At 35.1% G+C, this 21,236-nt stretch overlaps 1 protein-coding gene across 21 annotated transcripts in view; it reads right to left on the bottom strand.

Annotated features, from left to right (window-relative positions):
• CEP128 (centrosomal protein 128) overlaps positions 1 to 21,236 on the bottom strand; it is a 397,326-nt gene that overhangs the window by 219,589 nt on the left and 156,501 nt on the right. For all 21 annotated transcript variants that reach the window (XR_005363617.1, XR_005363616.1, XR_005363618.1 and 18 more), the window contains 2 exons: positions 11,113 to 11,289; positions 6,455 to 6,514 (listed from right to left, as the gene is read on the bottom strand). Coding sequence is in view for 17 of the 21 variants with exons in the window: in XM_038545463.1 (XP_038401391.1) it covers positions 6,455 to 6,514; positions 11,113 to 11,289 (237 nt within the window). In the remaining 4 variants the exon portion in view is untranslated. The remainder of the gene's footprint in view (positions 1 to 6,454; positions 6,515 to 11,112; positions 11,290 to 21,236) is intronic.

Raw genomic sequence — 21,236 nt, forward strand, 5'->3', positions numbered from 1 at the left:
TTTTTTTAAATGTTCACTACCAATTCTATTTTTTTTTAAATCAATGTGGTTCAATGTGATCCCTGGGGACCCATCAGTTTCAAATCACTCAGTTTAATCTGTTCTTGCCCAGTGATTTAAATGCAAATTTAGAAAATAACTGCACATTTCCCTTTTCTCAAGGATTTCCTGCTTATTCCATCACAATCAGTGGCCTGGGCTCAGTACCATTGTTAAGGGTTGATAATGGAGAAACAACAAATCTGTTATGTCACAACAATAATCCTACTGGTTCTGGTAAAAGCAAAACAACACCACAAAAAAATCTTGGAAAGAAAGCATTAATCAGGTCAGATATGTGTTATGGACTAATTGTGTCCCCCTCAAGTTCATATGTTGAAATTGTAATCCTCAGTGTGACTGTATTTGAAGATAGGGCCTCTAGGGAGGTAGTCAATAAAAGTTAAGTAGGATTACTACTAAGAAGGGCCCTAATCCTATAGGAATGGTGTCCTTATAGAAAGAGGAAGAGACACTGTCTCCTGACACTTCCAATTCTTCCAGTAATACTCCCAACCCCCAAATGCCCCTCCCCCTACATGGAAAGTGGCCATCTACAAGAGGCTTCACCAAAAACTGACCCTGGCACCTTGATCTTGGACATCCAGACTCCAGAACTGTGAAAAAATAAATGATTGTTGTTTAAGTCACTCGGTCTGTGGTATTTTATTATGGCGGCCCGAGCAGACTAATATAACATGACCTATGGCTTCAGTTTATTCCTAAAAAGGCTTTATTCCATTGACATACAAAATTTAAAAATAGGTTATAGATACGATACTTGTTATGAATTGAATATGTAAGCAGAATATATTATTAATCCTACAAATCAAAATATCAACTTATGGAAATTTAATCAACCAATAGTCAATTATGAGAATCAGTATTTGTTAGAGAAACACTCAACGTCTTTCATTAAGTGTCTTACAGAAACAGTATAGGAATAACTTCACCAATTCCAAATAATAATTAGCTGACAAGGCTATTAATCACAGTGCAAACATCATTCTATTAACCACTCACAAGAGCATCTTAAAGATTACATAATAGGCTCATTTATTTAACTACATCAAGTACTGCTAAATAAACTAAAATAGAGAAAGAATTTCTAAATAAGGCAGTTTTTTTTTTAACCTTCATAGTTGACAACTTGCAATTAGGTGGGTATAAGTATCTAGTAAAACAATCAAAATGATCTTTTCAATCTGTAAGAATCCTCTAGTGAGATTTAGTGTAATAATATACTAAAGTCATTAAGAAATGACTCAAAGCTAAAACCAAGGGAAACAGAAAATTCAAATAAAAAAATTATAGTTGATAGAGTTAGCAATTATATTAAGGCCCATAATTTTGCTGCTTTTAACTACTATACTTCTTTTGCCAAAACTCAAAAAAGAATTTTGAGAGGCAATGTTTATAGAAGAACCAAAGGTAAAGGAAGAGGATAGCAATTCTTGAGAATGTGCCAAGCCACTAAAACAAGAATTAAACCCAAAGGGCAAAATTCAAACCCAAATCAAACTCAAAATACAATTCTTTTACTAATATTTTCTCCACTTTTTTATATAGCTATGAGTACAATTCAAGAAGAAAGAAAAAATATCTCCATCATAAGAGTACATATTTAAAAATACAAAATACTTTTCTTCAGTTAAACTGAATATGTTCCATGGACACAATCTAAAATTATCTTTCCAACAAATGAATCAAGGTACTGAGTTTTGTATCTCATTTTGAGGTCTATACTGGAAGGATAAAATATTAGATGATTATTCACATCCTTCAACAAGAATTAAATACACTGAGTCTAATACTTCTCACACGATGACTGCTACAAAAAATTTGAATCACTACAAAGACAGTATGCAGAAATGTAAGATTTATATTCAAATGTAGGTTATACAACCAATGGAAGGAAACACTGGCACAGAATTCAGAGATCAAGGTTCTAAACCCTTCTCAGTAACAATTCCCAGGGCCTTCTCGAAATTAAACTACATGATCTCCAAAGCTACTACAGTTATAATATTCCAAAAATGGCAAGAAAAGGCAACACCTAGAACACATCATACAATTAAAAGTATGACTCTTTGAAATGATACTAAACAGAGTAATAAGGAAAATCCCCATATAATTTGGAAGTGTATTTCTTATCTATATAATCTTAAAAGCTTATAATTCTGATCAAATGAAACAATATTTGAGAGTTAATAAATTTACTGAATCTAATCTGCTTGCTATTTATTCTTTTGTAATATTTAAGCTGAAGAAGTAACCTGAGTAGGAAAATGTAGCATTCCTAAGATAATTACTCTTTTTCAAAAAATGTTTATTGAGCATTTAGGTAGGTACTGTGGTTAAGTGCTTAAGATGCAATGAGGAACAGGCTGGATGGACATAGACCTTCCCTCATGAAGCTTACAGACTAACGGAAGAGGAGAATAAATGGGATAATGGTGAAGAAGGAAGATCTCTTTACAACTGAAGAAGCATATAAATTTACCTTTTTGTATCTTAAGGAAATTAGTATTAGACTCTCAAAACTAAATGTGCTCTTCTGTAAACAACAGAGCACTCAGGATCCTGCCTTGTGCTAAAGAGCAGTTGACACCAGTTTTTCTTTTATTTGCTATCATAAAATGATACCTTAAGATCTGAGATCAAGTGATAATCTGTAGCATCATTGTTCCATCCTGAGAGTGCCTGCCTGCTCTAACTTTGATAATATGTCTGCATTTTCTGTCAATGTCTGCTACTTCCCGTTTCTTTCTATGGTTTGAAACTAAACTCTGGTCTTTGCCTTTCTTCCTGCTTCCTGTCCAAATAGGACTTTCTGGATATCAACCCCAGGGCTAGAAACTCTTTCAATACTTCTGCTAGCTTGCCCATCTAGGACACCATATGCCCATCTATTCAGAAACCAAACTGAGAGAGTATCTTCTAATTTGTCTTAAAAATCCTAGACATCTCCTTCTCTATCACTCCATCTGATATGATATTAAATATCTCTTGTGTATTATCACCAAAACATTACTCCAGTCTGTCCTTTCCTCTGAATCTCTACAATTTCCTTAGTTTGTGGACTTTCACCCCAGAGACATTGGTCTCACCCAAAGACCTCTTAACTGGTCTTCCTGCCTTTGATCTTCCCAGCTCTAATCCATCTTTTACATCACTAACAGAGCAATGTTTCTGAAATAGGAATATATCACGATCTGGTTCAAATATCCATTGTAGTTAGTTCCCCCTCTAAATGTAGAACTGAAGTCAATCTTTTAAAATGGCATATAATGCTCTTCTTGGACCTATTCTCCACCTCTTTCTAGAGTCTCATCCCTGCCATTCTCTGCCTCATGCTCTCATATTGTAGTACTGCCAAACCACTTGGGATTTGCAAAGAATTGCATTTACTATGCTGTTTCTCTTTCCATACCATTCCTACAATTGCTTACTCTGCATGCATGGTCTGTCTTCTTTTTCTGGCCAGCTTTAAGATTCATCTGAGGGATCAGAATCCATATCAGCTTCTGCACACCTGTATCACAGCTCTTACAGATAATTTTGAAATTATCAACGTAAGTGTCAGCTTTTCTAGAGAAAAATGTTCCTCAAGGGGAAGGATCATGCCAAATTCATTATTATGCCCACAGCATGTAATATAGCATCTGGGACATACTAGCTATTCAGTAAATTCTCTGTTAAACTGAATAAAATTTGGCCTCTAAATGCCTTGTTGGGATTTATGACAAAAACAAATCCCTGATCTATGGGAACTGCTTGCCTGGTATTCCCTAATGACTATCTCAATCCTCTTCCTCCCTGTAATGTATTGTTCTTAACCATTCTGTGGTTATCTTATCTGTAAGCCTGGCCTAACTCTTAGTTGGGCTTCATATTTATATTACACAACCAATGCCAGCAAAGCAACAGTGACACTATCCTCACCCAATCCTCTACTTCTTCCAGGATTAACACTAACAGAAGAAATTCATTTGGCAGATTTATGAAAACAATTACCAAATGCCCTGAGAGGTCCTTCTAATACTGCAAAAAGTCAGCATGGACTAGCTGAACAGCAATTCTACTTTCCATATAGTTTTGTCCTCTGATTTCAGATCTTATCTTCAATACTTATAGAGCTGTCCAGTCATAGTTCATGGGAATTACAGTATTGTAGCCCATCAATAACCTAAACCATCTTTCTAGTAAATAGATTCAATTCCTCCTTAGTCAGTTGGTCAGCGTGGTATTGCTTATCATGACCCTCTTACACTGTAGAGGAACACTTGTCTCATGCAGTATTAAAACTCGTCTGATCAGAAGTTCAATCCCATTAAATGATAAGGGAAAACTGCTCACTAGCTCCCAAATTAAAGAGCTATGATTAAGAGTCATCTCTGGCTCTCATAATTTAACTGAACAACAGCAGTGAAAGCTTTCTATTCAGAAATGATAAAGATTTTAACTTGAAAGAAAATTCCAAGTACATTGCTCTTGTTGTCAGAATTGAGTCGGGAAAAAGAGAAAAGAGAAATGCTTTACTAATGCACAATACAAGTTTCTAGCCCAAAATTTCTGAGACAGAAAAACATGTATATTCTGAATTTCCTATGCAGGTGGCATAAATACAAGTTTGCATTTGGTTTTATCAAAAACAGTCAGGAATGAACAGCATCACTATACTTAAAGTAGGAGGAAAATTTTACAAGGTTGGGTAAATTTCAATGGTCAATCATAATACTGTTAGTTTGTTATTTAGAATGGTGTGTGTGTGTATATGTGTGTTTTAAAGAGGTTTCTTTTATGTGCAGCTGGTCTTCAAAGGTGAAGGCCCTGTCTTTCCCCCACCTCCCACCTGTACTTTACTCACCAAGCTCAGGTCATTATCTGTGTTCACTGAGACATCCTCAACTTCTTCCTATTATTATACCTCTAATCAGCCAACTGAAGAACTTCTGCATGTTTTTTTGTATGATCAAGTTTAAATACTTCATTTTGCACTATAAATTTATAGAAACCTTCTGTAACATGACCGTAGGATCATATCCTCCTATTCTCCTAGGACAAATGTCAGAGTCAATTCTTCCTCCTCTTGTGTTTCCTTGTCAATGTTTACATACTTCTATAATAATATAATACATATTAAGGATTTTTAAAAATTTGTATACATTTTCATTTTCCTTAATTTTCATGGCTTACTTATACCTCTCATGTCTATACACAAAAGAAGTATACAATCAATAAATCGTAGTTGAATGAAAACTTTACACAGTAATACACACAATGGTAAAAACATTAATTGTGAGTCTAACATGCAATCTATTTTCCCATTTTATTTATTTTTTCCCATTTTATATATGGCACTGGAAAAGTCACATTCCTTTTCTAAAACCTCACTTTTCTCATATTTTTTTTTTTTTTTTTTTTTTTTTTTTTTTTTTTTTTTTTTTTTTTTTTTTTTTTTTTTTTTATTGGTGTTCAATTTACTAACATACAGAATAACACCCAGTGCCCGTTTAAATTAGAATATGACATGAACTTGTAAGTTCTTTCTTACAATAAAATCCTAAGACTTGGACCACAACTGTTCATGTTTATAGTACAGCTGGTTTTCTTATTTAAATGGGATGGAAGATTTTTTACTTTAGCATCTTAAAACTAAAAACACTAGTCCAGGAAGGAACACAAGTGCTTAGGTGACAATATTTGGATAAACAGACATCTACATTGTACGTGGTCACAATTTTCCACATATTTTAATTAAGGAATTTCCAAGTTGATCTGACATATGAGAAGAGCTGGTAATTATCTCATAGAGAGGAATTTTTTGCTAAAATTAGCAAATTCTTCAATTTTATTTAGATTTGCTTACATGCCCTTTAAATTTAAGTCATCATGCCAAAGAACCATGAAGCAAGAAAGTTATCATCAGAAATAAAGTTTACCCTTCCTATTTTGTAACTGAAGAAACAAGATATCCAGAGCAATGAAGAGATCTGATTGAGCCACAAGGAGATTTCATAGGCTTTGAGCTTACCTTCAGGAACTAAAATATATTAAGCATCTATGTGTAAATAAAGGTTGGTTATGCCTGCCCTGACCTTTGTTCACTTCCCCAGATATTGCCTATCCCAAGGAAAAAGCAGAAGAATTTGTCTGATAATCTAGTTTTAATAATTCAACAGTTTTACCTTCCTTTATTCTCTCATTCTGTAAATTATCTTCCTATATAGTTAAGCTACTTTTTAAATGTTAAAATAAAGGAACATGGAAGTTTCTTAAATGCATGACAATGATAACTTTCCCAGAACAGCTTTGTATGTCCTGTTATATGACAAAATGTATGGCTAGCCCAAATAAGACACCTTGAAGGTCATAAATATTATAGTAACTTTAGGATTTAAAGATAAATTACCTTGCTTTCTGCTAACCAGCGATGTGGGTCATAGTTAATGTCAGGACCAGATGAAAAAACCTACAAAAAAAGGAAACAGTCTATTAAGTAGAATTTTCTCTGAAATGAACCTACATAAGTGAAATTCTTCATCATAACATCTAAAAGTTTAGTCTCTAAATTTAAAAGTTTAAAAAGAAAACAGTTCATATCAAGTACGCAACCAATTCCAAACCACCATTTATCTAATATGTCTATTTACATACACATGTATGCATATATGTATGTATGTATGCATTGACAGTAAATATTTAGCTCAAATACAGCAACATGAATCAAGTCTCAAGTGTTGGCATTGCTAGAACCTCCAGAGGCTGATTCCACAGAGTTCTGGCAAGCAGCCTCAATTAAACCACTACACTTCATTTTTGTTTCTTTCTTTCCCTCAGTCTTGTTCCACGTAATATATTTCACAGTGGGTTAGATGTAATTACACGGAAATTTAATTCTTTGTCTCATTTATCCTTCTTTAATTTCATACTATGAGGGCCATTTTGTCTCATTAATGTTTCTGTAGAACTGACAGAAACTAATCAACATGACTTTGTGCAAACATTGCTTTATATTTCATGATGGTAACAAAATCCTACAATAAGTAGGTTGTCTATATCAGCTACCTTGATTTCCTTCACACCAACTCATTTATAAAATCCTTCTCCATCTGGTTCTGCCGTATTACTAATAAAATGGTGCTCAAAGTTTGTCAGGGATTTAATGATTGTAACACAAAATTTTTTCTGTGTTCCTACCTTCTTTGAAACAAGGGCTACCTGTGATATTTTCAAAGGACCCCTCTCTAGAAATTTTCTGCTTAAAAAAGCCTATTACTTTGCAAGAGACATCTATTCCTATTCTCAAGTATTTCCATATTTCCTGATCTGTGTGCACATCACTCCCCTAAGGAATATCATTAGGTAATGCATTTAGACACATTATGAACGTATAATAATGCTGACCATATGCCATAAACAAGAGTGCTGTGCTGTAATCTTATATCCAACTTTTCTCTCCTCCATTTTTCTCACCATCCAAATTTCATGCCTCCCTGCCTTCAGTGAAATCCTGCCTAAACACTTTAGCTCAGTGTTTTTTTTTCCTCTTTGAACTCTGTTATTTGTAAGCATCCCATCTGTCATTGATTGTCACTGATTATGATATGTTTTTATTATTCTTTCCCATTCATCTGTGTTGTAGTTTCAATAAAACTTCAGTGACTAAAGATCTAGTGCTCAAGTCTAAAATAATTTGATATGAGTATAAGGAATGTTCATATTTTATGATTTTTTTTCACAAATTTATATATAGTTTGTGCTTAAGAGAACAGCCTCATACACTTACAAGTGGTGTGACTTAATTTCTCTAAGCTGCAGATTATCATCTGTAAAGTAGGCAAATGACCTCATAAGGCCAAAGTATAAATTAAATAAAACAAGGGTTAGCACAGTGTCTGACACATAGAACATTATTAATACTACTAACTGCAATATAAAGATGTCATCATCAGGAAATAGACTTCAAGGTCTATTATGACAAGAACACTATAACAACAATTTGTCATAAAAAGTTAAAAGAAAGAGGGATGCCTAGGTGGTTCAGTCAGTTAGACACCTACCTTTGGTTCAGGTCATGATCCCAGGGTCCTGTGATGGAACTCCTACATCAGGCTCCCTGCTCAGCAGGCAGTCTGCTTCTCTCTCTGCCCCCCTTTCCCTAGTGCTCATTCTCTCTCTCTCTCTCTCTCTCAAATAAAATCTTTTAAAATAAGTTAAAATAAAAGCTGTATATACATGAATATATAAATATATATATGAATATATGACCAAAAAAGGCACTACATAATAATGATAGCTAGAATTAGTTGAGTATTCAATAAGTGCAAAATATTTCATTCCATAATATGCACCTTATATATCTTATTTTACTTCATCCTCAAAATAAGCCAACTTATAAATGGGACATGAATTCTTACAGAAGAAAAAAATGCATAAATTGTCCAAGGTCAGACATTAGCAATTTGGAGAGATACAATTTGAGCTTCCATCTGTCTTATCCTATCCTTTTATGCGCTACAAATGAGTGAGTACTCAGATCAAGTGTTAGGAGTAAAGCTCTTCAATCACCAAAGATTGGTCTGCAAAAATGATGTAACTTTAATTCAGACACTTTCCTAATTGTTTTATAATAGTGATGGCTTATTAAGTGTCCTTTAGTTTTCAAACACTACATGCATTTACTAAAGTGGAATAAGTAATAAATATGGTGGCTGGAGAAAGAAAATGGTAATTAGAAATAATATCAATACTCCCAAGGACTTTTCTCAGGCTCATTTGGTACATATCTATTATCCAATTCATTTCATAGCTGTCACTCTCTACATAAAGTGGCTAAAAATTTCATGAGCAATATTTCAAAATTAACAAATGACAAAGAATAATTGGAATTATTTCATTTTTTAAAACATTTTATAAGGACCACCACTCTCCCTTAGATCTCTGAACTATAAAGCATAGAACTAATTTTATTTTAACAACACCTTGAGGGATCCCTGGGTGGCGCAGCGGTTTGGCGCCTGCCTTTGGCCCAGGGCGCGATCCTGGAGACCCAGGATCGAATCCCACGTCGGGCTCCCGGTGCATGGAGCCTGCTTCTCCCTCTGCCTGTGTCTCTGCCTCTCTCTCTCTCTCTCTCTCCCCGTGTGACTATCATAAATAATAAAAAAATAAAATAAATAAAAAAAATAAAAAAACAACACCTTGAGTGGTTTATTTGAAGTGAATGCAAATGTTATATTCTTGGGTATTCATTTTTCTCCCAAGTTTGTAGGAAGGTAACAACAGAAGTTACTAACAGAAAGAGACCCACAACAAAAACCAGTGTACTCTTAAAAAAAAAAAAAAAAAACTTAATAGAATTTCTTATTTTTTTAGATTTACTTTCCACTCATCACTTGGATGGAATTAGTCTTTCCCTAGGGAAAGAAGTGTAAAGACCCATTACCAAAATCAGTGCTTTCCTGAAAGCCTATTAAAAAATAGGGTGTTTTTTGGAATATGTTGGAGGGATAATTTGTTCCTCAAAAAGAAATAAAATATTTAAGCAATCTGCTATCTACTCACTATGTTTCTGCCTGTAATTGCCCATAGCAAGGCTTATATATCTTATACCATGATCCAAATGATTCCATTTCTACATCTCTAACTGAAAATAAGCCATCCTGACACAAATACTTAAATATAGAATAAATATTTCATTGTTAATATGTGCTTTTTTAGATGAAATTAGGATCTTAAGGCCACACATCCTTTAAATATAGGTAAACATGACAAGTCTTAAATAAAAAAAAGCAGCAGCAGACAGGAAAACGAATAAACCATCATTATAACAGGCCCTATAACAAAACTGAAAGAGTTTTTCCTCTAAAGCCAATTACTTCTCATATTTGCCTCACAGTCCTCTCAAAATGACATCTAGGCCTTTTTAAAAATGTAGAACTTCCATCAACTCCACCAAATTCTATCCACTGAAATATTTCTGTTAAAGATGAATCCTAAGGTACCTCGCATTGCAAGAGTAGAATTATAGTTTTATTTTCTTTAAAACACCATATGGGGGTGGGGGAGCGAGGATAAGGGAGAATAGGAAAAAAGAAGAGAAAGTAGCAGGAAAAACAAAAAGGGAAGATCATTTTTTATGAGGAAAAAGATAAATGACAAAATAAATAGAAGAAACACCTGGAAAGTATTAAAAACTAAAAAGGCCTTAGGCATAACACTATAATTTGAGTCCTGCCATCTCATTGCATAAATACAGGGTAATTGATGGCTAAATGATAACAAGTTATGATCCCACTATATCAAAGCCACACAATGCAACATAGTGGTACTATGACCTAGAACAAAGGAGATGCTTGCCTTTATGGAATTAAGAATATATATGATCAATTCTTTTTATTTATCATTCTATTAGAACTGTAAATTGAATAGCAATATTCCATTTTAAAGATAGAAAAAAACAAGTATAATTGCTCTGATAAGGGAAGGCAAATAGCATAGGGGTCATGTGCTTAACCTCCAGAGTTAGAGTCCCAAAGTTTAAAGTCCTGGTTCTAACCTTTAAGAAGACACATGGCCAGAGGCAAGTTGCTTAACCTCCCTAAGCCTTACTTTCTCTTGTCTAAAATGGATTTAATCAGAGTACTTAAAGGACATGGTGGTTTTAGGGGTTAAGGGAAAGAATCATACACTGTAGCTACCACAGTATCTGTACTATAACTAGCACTCAATAGATGTTGGCCAGTCATACACTAACGACAACAAAAATGGCCTGTGATAATGAAAACCTTTAGATTCCAAGGATATTTTTCTAGTCAGAACTGTTGCCTCTCTCATAAGACATCTTCTCAGAGTGATAGAGGCAATTCAATGAATTAATGGAACACTTTCTCTTCCAGGACTGTGCAATAGATATAGTATCACATTCTAAAAAAGCACAAGGTGTTACTTTGTTTCATAAAACTTTTCATAATAAAAATGTGAATACCATGTAACTATGCATTAAAATCTTATTATAATTATGTACTAGGAAACTAACTGAAAGGCACAATGAGAACTCATAATTACTTTCAATTTCTCCATTGAGTCCCTGGAGAAGGTTTTACAAGCTGCATCAATTTCCTTTCCTATGACACCAAGAATGGATTCCTGTTCAGTCTCCAGGCAAAGAAGTTGATCCTTGAGCTGCAATCTGGCCTCTTCCATCCTCCTTAACTGCTCTTCTTCATTGCTTATGTGTTTTTCCTAAAACATCAATAAGCAAAAAAAGAGTTAATTATTAAGGCAAAAAACGCTTGTAATATCTGTACAACCAACTCAAAAGACTACAGTAGTAAACAGATCTGACTCTGTCTCTTTACTTCATTAAAATAAAATGTGCTGCCTACTCATCAATTGAGGTCAAATCACAGAGAATTCAGAAAAAGGGCACTGAGGAACTGGGAGAGTGGATGCTTGGCAAAGAAAATTAAAGTAATTCTGTTACCAAAAAAAAAAAAAAATGAAGTTTAAAAAAAATCCTTTACATTTTAATAATATAATATCATTAATGGGTCGGAGAGTAAAAGCTGATGCCATGAACAGACTTTAAGCTTTCAATAAATATCAGTGAAACACTGGAAAAAGTAAAATAAAAATAAGATTGTGAGTTTCCTTTCAGAAATAAATGCCTATTACTATCTTATCTCATCAAAATATAGGCTTTAGAAAGCCTAAGTTTGCAAATGTGTCATACTGCATAAATGCTTTGAGTCATGTAAATTTGATAAAGGCAAGATAGAGGTACTGTTCAAGTAAGCAAATATATTTAATGAAAAGAGGTTTCTAAGAACACTTTAAGAGATTACAAAGACTTGGGGGCCTGCTCTAGGTAAAGGAAGTCTCCGTCATGATTGCCCAATTTCATTACGAGAGAAATTCAAGTGGTATAGCACAGACCTGGAGGAAAATAACAGAAACACTAGATTCATAAGTACAAAGAATGGCCCCCAAAGACATGGCTAGCTAGCTTTGCTTTCATTCATTACACAGTAACCTGATCATTCTTTACCTACCCTAGTAAATATAACACAAGCAAGAAGATTATGAGGAAAAAAACCCAGCTTGAAATTAAGAGATCCATTTACTCAGTTAATCAGGAAAGGAACATGCTAGTGTTTTAGCAGAATCAAAAGATATTTCCTTTCCACTTAAATTACTTTAAAAAATGAATGAAAAACCTTCTGCCCAAGACTGTCCTTTCATAAACTGTCTTCTGCCCTTCCCTCCAGCCTCACACCTCCCTCCTTCCCACTCTCATATTTCAACTACTTGCGGCTACTCAAATATGCCTTCATATGTCTCTCCAACCACATGTGATGTGTACAACACTGCCTGAAGCTGCACTATTTGAAAATGGGGCTGGTAGCTAAGAGATAGTATTTATCTTGATGACTACATCCTCCCGGCTTGTATCTCAGCTTTATAAACTTAGAAACTGGATCTGGTACCCTGAGTGGAATCATCTTTCAGCAAAAGAGTAACAGTAAGCTCACAAGAGACTAATGCACAAACTAGAATGCCACTCAATTAACTACATCAGTTTACAATGAGGAGCATAACTGCCATATGGATCAGAACGTTCGTGTCAGCATAACCTGTATATATTCTCCCTGCAGACCAATCTGGATGGGAAGGCAAATTATAATCAGAATGTTGCTTAATGAATGGGAAACTGGAGCGAGGAGAGGTTTTTTTAATGAAACAATGTGTAAATGGCATTACGCTAATGGCAGCCTGGCGTGTCCATCTACACATCAGGGATCTACAAACCACAATAACAAGTGTTCCATCCTCCTGGGTAGTGTGTAGATGGAGACTGCTGAAGTGCATCTCCCTAACTTTCTCCTTCGTTCACATTCAGTTTCTGCCGAAACTCTCCCTCTCCTGATTGAATTGGCATCTCTTTAGATACATTGATAACTTCACAAAGTCTCACTCTTTTCTAGGAGCCTTTCTGAAAAATTAACATCCTGGTTCGGAACAACATTTGACTTTTAAAGTTTACTAGAAAGCAACCTTACTGTCAAGTCCCTAGGTAAGTATACTTGCCTCTACTATTGGCTACGTACCTACCACCTATATTTCCTATCCCTCAAAATTTATCCTTCAGGACCTACTCTCCTTTCTTTAATGACTTCCCAAAGCATAATGTTCCCTGAGCATATTATGTATATCACAGTTTTTTAAAAAAATGTATCAAGTTGTAATATAATTGTTTTTATACCTCCCTCAATAAACTGCTAATTTCAGGAGACTGCAAAACATGCTTATAATCATCTTTAAACTCCCTAACTTTATTGAATAGGTGATCTATAATTTTTCAAGGACTCAAATTCAACAATAGAAAGATCATTTCATCAATGACCATGAGACTTGTATACACTCAGAAGCTACTGAGGTGTGCTTGGAGGTTCCTCCTATGCATAAATAGACTTTCAGACTGCTGCTGTATTCTCACTGGTGTGTATTAATAAATAAAATATTGTATCAGGGATTACTGAAGTATTTAGAGGACAACTGCTTGATATTCTAACCCCAGGCAATTCATAATGATGTTCTAACTGTTCTTTCTTTTCTCATTTCCCTCAGAGCCAGTTTTCTTCTATCCACTACCACTTTTCTGTGCTGTCACTTGACTCAATAAGACAAAACTATTCTATATTTAGCTATTCCTAAATACGTTGACATTGTCAGAAAAGGCTGTATAAATTCAATCTCTTTAGCAGAGACTGAAAACTTCATTATCCACTTCACTATCTTCTATGAGATAGTCTACATGCCATGTCCAACCAACCTTCCTTTGAAGTAGAATTCACAGCACATTTCTGACAAATGGTCATCCAACCCCTACATGACCAGCATTAGTTTCAAGGAATAGAACCCTGGACAAAACTATAACATCTTTCCATTAGTCTAAGTGCTATACTGCAAAATTAAAGTAAATAAATGAATCTCCTACCCTTACTAAATCACATTCCAGGTAAATCCATGTTCTTTTATTTACCTAGATTTCAGACACTACACCATACCGGTTCTCCATCTGCATGTGCTCCAAGACCTTAAATCTAGGAGTTAAGTAAGCTCTTCCATTCTATATTTCTGTACTATTCTGTATTGATTTATTCATTCATTCAACAATTTTTTATACAAAGCCTACTATGCTAAGACATTCTCCTGAGTATTAGGAACAGAGTGAATAAAATAAGGCTCCTGTTCTTATATAGCCAAAAATGTCTCCATGTAATGCCATCTCTTTTGTTTTGCCTCTTTATTCTGGCTTGAGAATACTTAATTGAACGCCAATTGTGGCATCCAATGAATTCGCTTTCTCTCCCAGCTTCATGTTTCAGAAACAGCTCTATAAATGGAACAAGCACAGCTAATTCTGAGGAAGAAGTAGGAAACTGGCTGACATTAATCCAATCATCCTGTCTGAGTTGAGGGTATATGGATTAGGGGAGATGATAATATTTAGGCACTACTATGACTATTCCCTGGTTCTTTACTGAATTTAGAAGGAGCAATAATTCTACAATAAGATTAACCAAAAGCCACCATATTTCTATATAACCAGAGGTAACTCAAGATGTTTTAGAGACTATTTAGAAATATGCAAGAAAAAGTAGCTTTGTGGCATGCTGGACTTCTAGAAATATGGAAGACATACTCAGTCCAACTTCAATGTTTCAGCATGAATGGATACAAATGGGTCTTGGGAACATAAAAGGAGCTTCTCTGTGTTGGGGTGGGAGAAGTTGGGATTAAAGAGATAGATACAGATGAAGCTGCCTATAGCAGTCTATGTAAGTCTATACAATCCAAAAAAGAAAGATATCCTAGACCATGACTGAGTTTGAGAATCTTAGTAAGAACAAACTCAACCCTAAAGTACACAAATGAGGAAGCCAAAGTTCAGACAGACTAAATAACCGGACTAAAGCTGAAGGGGCCATAACCCATAACCTGAGTCCCCTGCTCCTAAGTGCTCTCTATTAAAATGCCAGAGAAGTTGAGTTCTTAAAATTGGAATTTAGAAAGCCAATGTGAAAAACTCAGGAAATTCATCAGCAAGTTAGGTGAGGACTAATACAGCCTTAATGTAGAAAGAACAACAAAAAAAATACTTCTATACTTCTGAATGAACATTACAAATGAAACACATGACATATTGGGAAATTCAGAATAGACCACAAAAAAAAAAATAAAAGAGAGAGAGAGAAAAAAAAAAAAACATCAAGCATGCACAACATGACTAAACTCTTAGGGGCTACCCATCTAAAGTGGAGATGTACCAGATGTAAATGGAAAATCTGCACCTGGCAGATTTTGGCCAAAAAATATACTAATCACACAGTAAGCAAGGTACAGTTCCATTGTCAAGACAGCACAAATTTTATGAAGCTTCCATTTCAGGACAGCTTTCCATTTAAACTGCTGACATTTGTGTCTAAAGTAAATAAAAATAAAATCCTGCTCACAATCTCATCAAACACACATATGTGCACATATTCAATGCTGACTGGATTCATCAATGGACCTGTAATTCCAAGGATGAGAAATGTTCCTCTAATTATATATTTATGTTACAGCACACTTTTTACAAATCAGAACATTCACTTTCCCAAAGGCTGTAAAGATTATAAGGAGACACAATCTTCTCAGAAATAGAACCTCAATAAAACTAGAGCCTGCCCAAAATATTATCTCCTTGGCAAAAGTTTACGAGATTCCTTCGATGTCTTAAGAGTTCCAGAAAAGCCATTTTATCTCCAATATGGCTGTTACAAGAATTGAAAACAGCTCTTCACATATCTTAAAAGAGTTTAGCAAATAAAGCAGACTCATGTGACTAAATGAATCATTAATTACAAAACTGATATTCCTTTACTGAAAACTAACTTGAATAAGCAACTATGACAATATTTCAGCCCCAAGGCCATCTTTAATACATCTGCGGGGTGGGGGGGGCAGGATGAGAGGCAGAGAGAGATCAAATTACATTAAAGGCTGGAATTAAAACAAACATAATGTAATTCAAAGTGATTAGAAGCATGCTGAAATTATAGATCAATACATATCACCTAAAAAGTTTTGAGAAAGAATATTTCTGTAACTCAAGATAACTGTTATGCCTAAGCCTTAAATCCAGGACACTAGCATTTCAAGGCAAATTATGAAACTATCCTGAACAAAAATTGGATCTGTCCGGAAGCCATTTATCTAATTCTCTAAAGAAAGCTCATATTACTTATGCCAACAGAGTTGACTCAGCTACAAGAAAGTTAAGTTACAATGAAATGCCAACCAAGGCAGAAACTGCAGCACAACTAAAAGAGAAACATCTACTGTGGATATAACAGTGTATCTGAAAAGAGTTTAATCTAGAAAATTACCCCACTACAATTGAAACTGTCTTGAAAAACAGAAAGTAAATAATAAACAAAGAAAATGTTAAGTCTTGGCTACACCATAACTACTTTTTTGCAAACTTATTTCTTAAAAATAAAAGATTTATATGATGGTGCATTTTTTAAATTCAAAATATGGCTATATGTTAAATGTTTAGATTGGTATCAAAAAATAAACAAAAAACAAAACAAAGCAACACCTCCAGAATCAACAGTTCAGATCAGTTTAAAAAGTCTCCATGAGGGATGCCTGGTTGGTTCAATGGTTGAACAGTTGCCTTCATCTCAGGACATGATCCCGGGGTCCAGGATCAAGTCCCACATTGGGCTCCTTGCAGGGAGCCTACTTCTCCTTCTGCCTATGTCTCTGCCTCTCTCTGTCTCTCATGAATAAATAAAATCTTTAAAAAAGAAATCAAATTTTAATAAGTCTCCATGAATCCAACTTATGTATATCTTACGTATATCAACTTATGTATATCTTTTGCCCTCAGTGAACCCAAAACTACTCAGGAATAAAGCGGATAAGGGAAAGTCATAAATTAAATATCTTGTTATAAAAGTGCAGTAATATGCACTTCCTTCCTCACCTATATGGATATTATAACAGATAATTTGAGCTTTTAAGAAAAATAGGATTATCTGCCTCTTTTCTTGCCCCCAAGGTACTTCACCTAGGGTTCCTACTACTTTGTTCTTTATGTCTGTTTCCTCACCAGGCGGTGAGTTCCTACTGGGTAGAGATCTTATTCTTTATTTAAACATCCCAGTATGGGGTGCCTGAGTGGCTCAGTCAGTTAAGCGTCTGCCTTCAGCTCAGGTCATGATCCCAGGATCCTGAGATCAAGCCCTACATCAGGTTTCCAGCTCAGCGGGGAGTCTGCTTCTCCCTCTGCTCTTCACCTCCCTCGTGCTCTCTCTGTCTCACTCTCTCTCTAATAAATAAAATATTTTTAAAAAATAAGAAATAAATAAACATCACAGTACCTAGTAGAGTCTCACATAGTAGTCAATCAATAAATCTTTCTGAAATATATAAAACCTTTTATGTTCCATTCAATGAGCATGTGTGTGTATGCATACTCTGTATACTCTGTATGTGCCAAGCAGAATAGACCCCAACTATACAACAATGAATAAAAAAACAGAATCTCTCAACTCAAATTATTTCTTGTGTTTCTCTAAGTTTGCTTTTGCAATAAATTAATCAGCAAACTCACTGAGGGCAATCATCTTGCCAGTAACAAGTTATTGCAACCAGCAAGCAAGTTGATGTCACAAAAGTAAGAGAACTGCCAGTAGTAAGAAGTAAACAGATGCAGACCAAGTTTTAAGGATAGAATCAGTAAGATCTGCTAATGAATTAAGTAAGGATTCATGTGTGAGAGAATGAGATGGTTCTTTATATGTATTTAATAAGCAAAAGAACATCATAATTCCTACTAGAAGATTGGCTCCCCAAAATAAAAGTGCTACTATTTCTTGGGCTGAATATATTCTTTTTTTCTCCTCTGAAAGTAGATGCTTTATACTATTCCCTTCAAAGGAGGGGAAGAACTTAGAATTAATAGTATGCTAAGCATAAGAACTGAGAGCATCAGTAAAACAGCAGAGCTAACAGAAAAAAAGTAAGGCATAATTAGAACACTGGATATATGATTCAATACTTACTGAAATGTGGGTATAAAAGACTTTCCAATTCGTAACAGTCTTAGGCAGTCATAGGAAAGTTATCCATAAAACAGAAACCAAAAAGACACAAATTCAAATTTAAACTTCTAACCTCACTTAAGGAAATTATTCTTGCCTCAGGCTTTTTAGTATCTTTTTCTAGAATATTGAGCAATACAAAGATCATTGGCAGCATAATCCGAAAGGTGTCAGGATATGAATTGGATACATTCCTAGAAATTAATATTCAAAGTTGGAAACAAAAATACCTCTAAAGGATGTTTTATGCATTCATTAAGTTTTAGACCATTTTGCAATTATTACATATTTCTCTTAAGTCGAATGCTAGGAAACAGAAATAACGTTAGTTATTTAAAATCAGCCACTTTTGATGCATTTCTATTTCGGCAACAAAATATGGACAAGGAAACAAACAACTAGAGTTTCAAATTATGCATTTGGAACGAACACTGTTTAATTTTCAAAAGAAAAAATGTATCATTCATCACCAGAGAAATGTTTGTAAGCTCATAGTGTCTTTAAAAACCATGAGGATTTTTTTTTTCCTTAAAAAGATACTTAAGCATGCATTTATTCCTCTGAAGAATATGGGAAATAAAATTTAAGCACAAATTTCCAAATAATATAACTTATGTAAACAATGAGCACCTCCTGGTTGTTGTTGTTTTTCCCTAAAATTTACAGAATATTGCTTGTTCAACATTAAATGACAAAATGGGTAGAGTCACATTAAGCTGTGATGAAAAAAAAATTCACTTAAAACAAACCTGGAGATCTATTTTATGTTCCTTTTTAGGATCTACAAAAGCAAGCAACCTAGGACTGCTTAACTTCCAACAAAGCACAGATATAATATAGAACTCTTCACGCAGCCTATTCCCCTTGGCTTCCCACACTACAACGAACTGTATATATCATTATTTAACCTAATGCCTACATTATGGGTATCACTCACAACCTCAAATGAAAACAAGCGTACAGGATTTTAAACGAAGGTGTCCAACAAGACTACTTTCCTCTCAGGCCTTTGTACTTTTCAACCACTCAGCAAATTAAGGATTAAATGGCAGGCCTCTCAATCAAGTCCAAATCAGGGATGATAAAGATGCAAATTTTGACTTCACTCATTATATTCATTTAAATCAACCTGATTGGGATCCCTGGGTGGCGCAACGGTTTGGCGCCTGCCTTTGGCCCAGGGCGCGATCCTGGAGACCCGGGATCGAATCCCACGTGGGGCTCCCGGTGCATGGAGCCTGCTTCTCCCTCTGCCTGTGTCTCTGCCTCTCACTCTCTCTGTGTGACTATCATAAATAAATAAAAATTTAAAAAATATATAAATAAATAAATAAATAAATAAATAAATAAATAAATAAAATCAACCTGATTGTAAATGGTTGATAGAAAAGTCACTGCCCAACAAAAAGACATTAAAGGCATTCAAATTGGCAAAGAAGAAGTCAAACTCTCCCTCTTCACCGATGACATGATACTCTACATAGAAAACCCAAAGCCTCCACCCCAAGATTGCTAGAACTCATACAGCAATTTGGTAGCATGGCAGGATACAAAATCAATGCCCAGAAATCAGTGGCATTTCTATACACTAACAAGGAGACTGAAGAAAGAGAAATTAAGGAGTCAATCCCATTTACAATTGCACCCAAAAGCATAAGATACCTAGGAATAAACCTCACCAAAGATGTAAAGGATCTATACCCTAAAAACTATAGAACACTTCTGAAAGAAATTGAGGAAGACACAAAGAGATGGAAAAATATTCCATGCTCATGGATTGGCAGAATTAATATTGTGAAAATGTCAATGTTACCCAGGGCAATATACACGTTTAATGCAATCCCTATCTAAATACCATGGACTTTCTTCAGAGAGTTAGAACAAATTATTTTAAGATTTGTGTGGAATCAGAAAAGACCCCGAATAGCCAGGGGAATTTTAAAAAAGAAAACCATATCTGGGGGCATCACAATGCCAAACTTCAGATTGTACTACAAAGCTGTGGTCATCAAGACAGTGTGGTACTGGCACAAAAACAGACACATAGATCAATGGAACACAATAGAGAACCCAAAAGTGGACCCTGAACTTTATGGTCAACTAATATTCGATAAAGGAGGAAAGACTATCCATTGGAAGAAAGACAGTCTCTTCAATAAATGGTGCTGGGAAAATTGGACCTCCACATGCAGAAGAATGAAGCTAGACCACTCTCTTTCATCATACACAAAGATAAACTCAAAATGGATGAAAGATCTAAATGTGAGACAAGATTCCATCAAAATCCTAGAGGAAAATACAGGCAACACCCTTTTTGAACTTGGCCACAGTAACTTCTTGCAAGATACATCCAGGAAGGCAAAAGAAACAAAAGCAAAAATGAACTATTGGGACTTCATCAAAATAAGAAGCTTTTGCACAACAAAGGATACAGTCAACAAAACTAAAAGACAACCTACAGAATGGGAGAAGATATTTGCAAACAACATATCAGATAAAGGGCTAGTTTCCAAGATCTATAAAGAACTTCTTAAACTCAACACCAAAGAAACAAACAATCCAATCATGAAATGGGCAAAAGACATGAACAGAAATCTCACAGAGGAAGACATAGACATGGCCAACATGCACATGAGAAAATGCTCCGCATCACTTGCCATCAGGGAAACACAAATCAAAACCACAATGAGATACCACCTCACACCAGTGAGAATGGGGAAAATTAACAAGGCAAGAAACCACAAATGTTGGAGAGGATGCGGAGGAAAGGGAACCCTCTTACACTGTTGGTGGGAATGTGAACTGGTGCAGCCACTCTGGAAAACTGTGTGGAGGTTCCTCAAAGAGTTAAAAATAGACCTGCCTACGACCCAGCAATTGCACTGCTGGGGATTTACCCCAAAGATTCAGATGCAATGAAACACCAGGACACCTGCACCCCGATGTTTCTAGCAGCAATGTCCACAATAGCCAAACTGTGGAAGGAGGCTCGGTGTCCATCGAAAGATGAATGGATAAAGAAGATGTGGTTTA

This window comes from Canis lupus, chromosome 8 (assembly GCF_011100685.1).
Source record: "Canis lupus familiaris isolate Mischka breed German Shepherd chromosome 8, alternate assembly UU_Cfam_GSD_1.0, whole genome shotgun sequence".
NCBI lineage: Eukaryota > Metazoa > Chordata > Mammalia > Carnivora > Canidae > Canis > Canis lupus.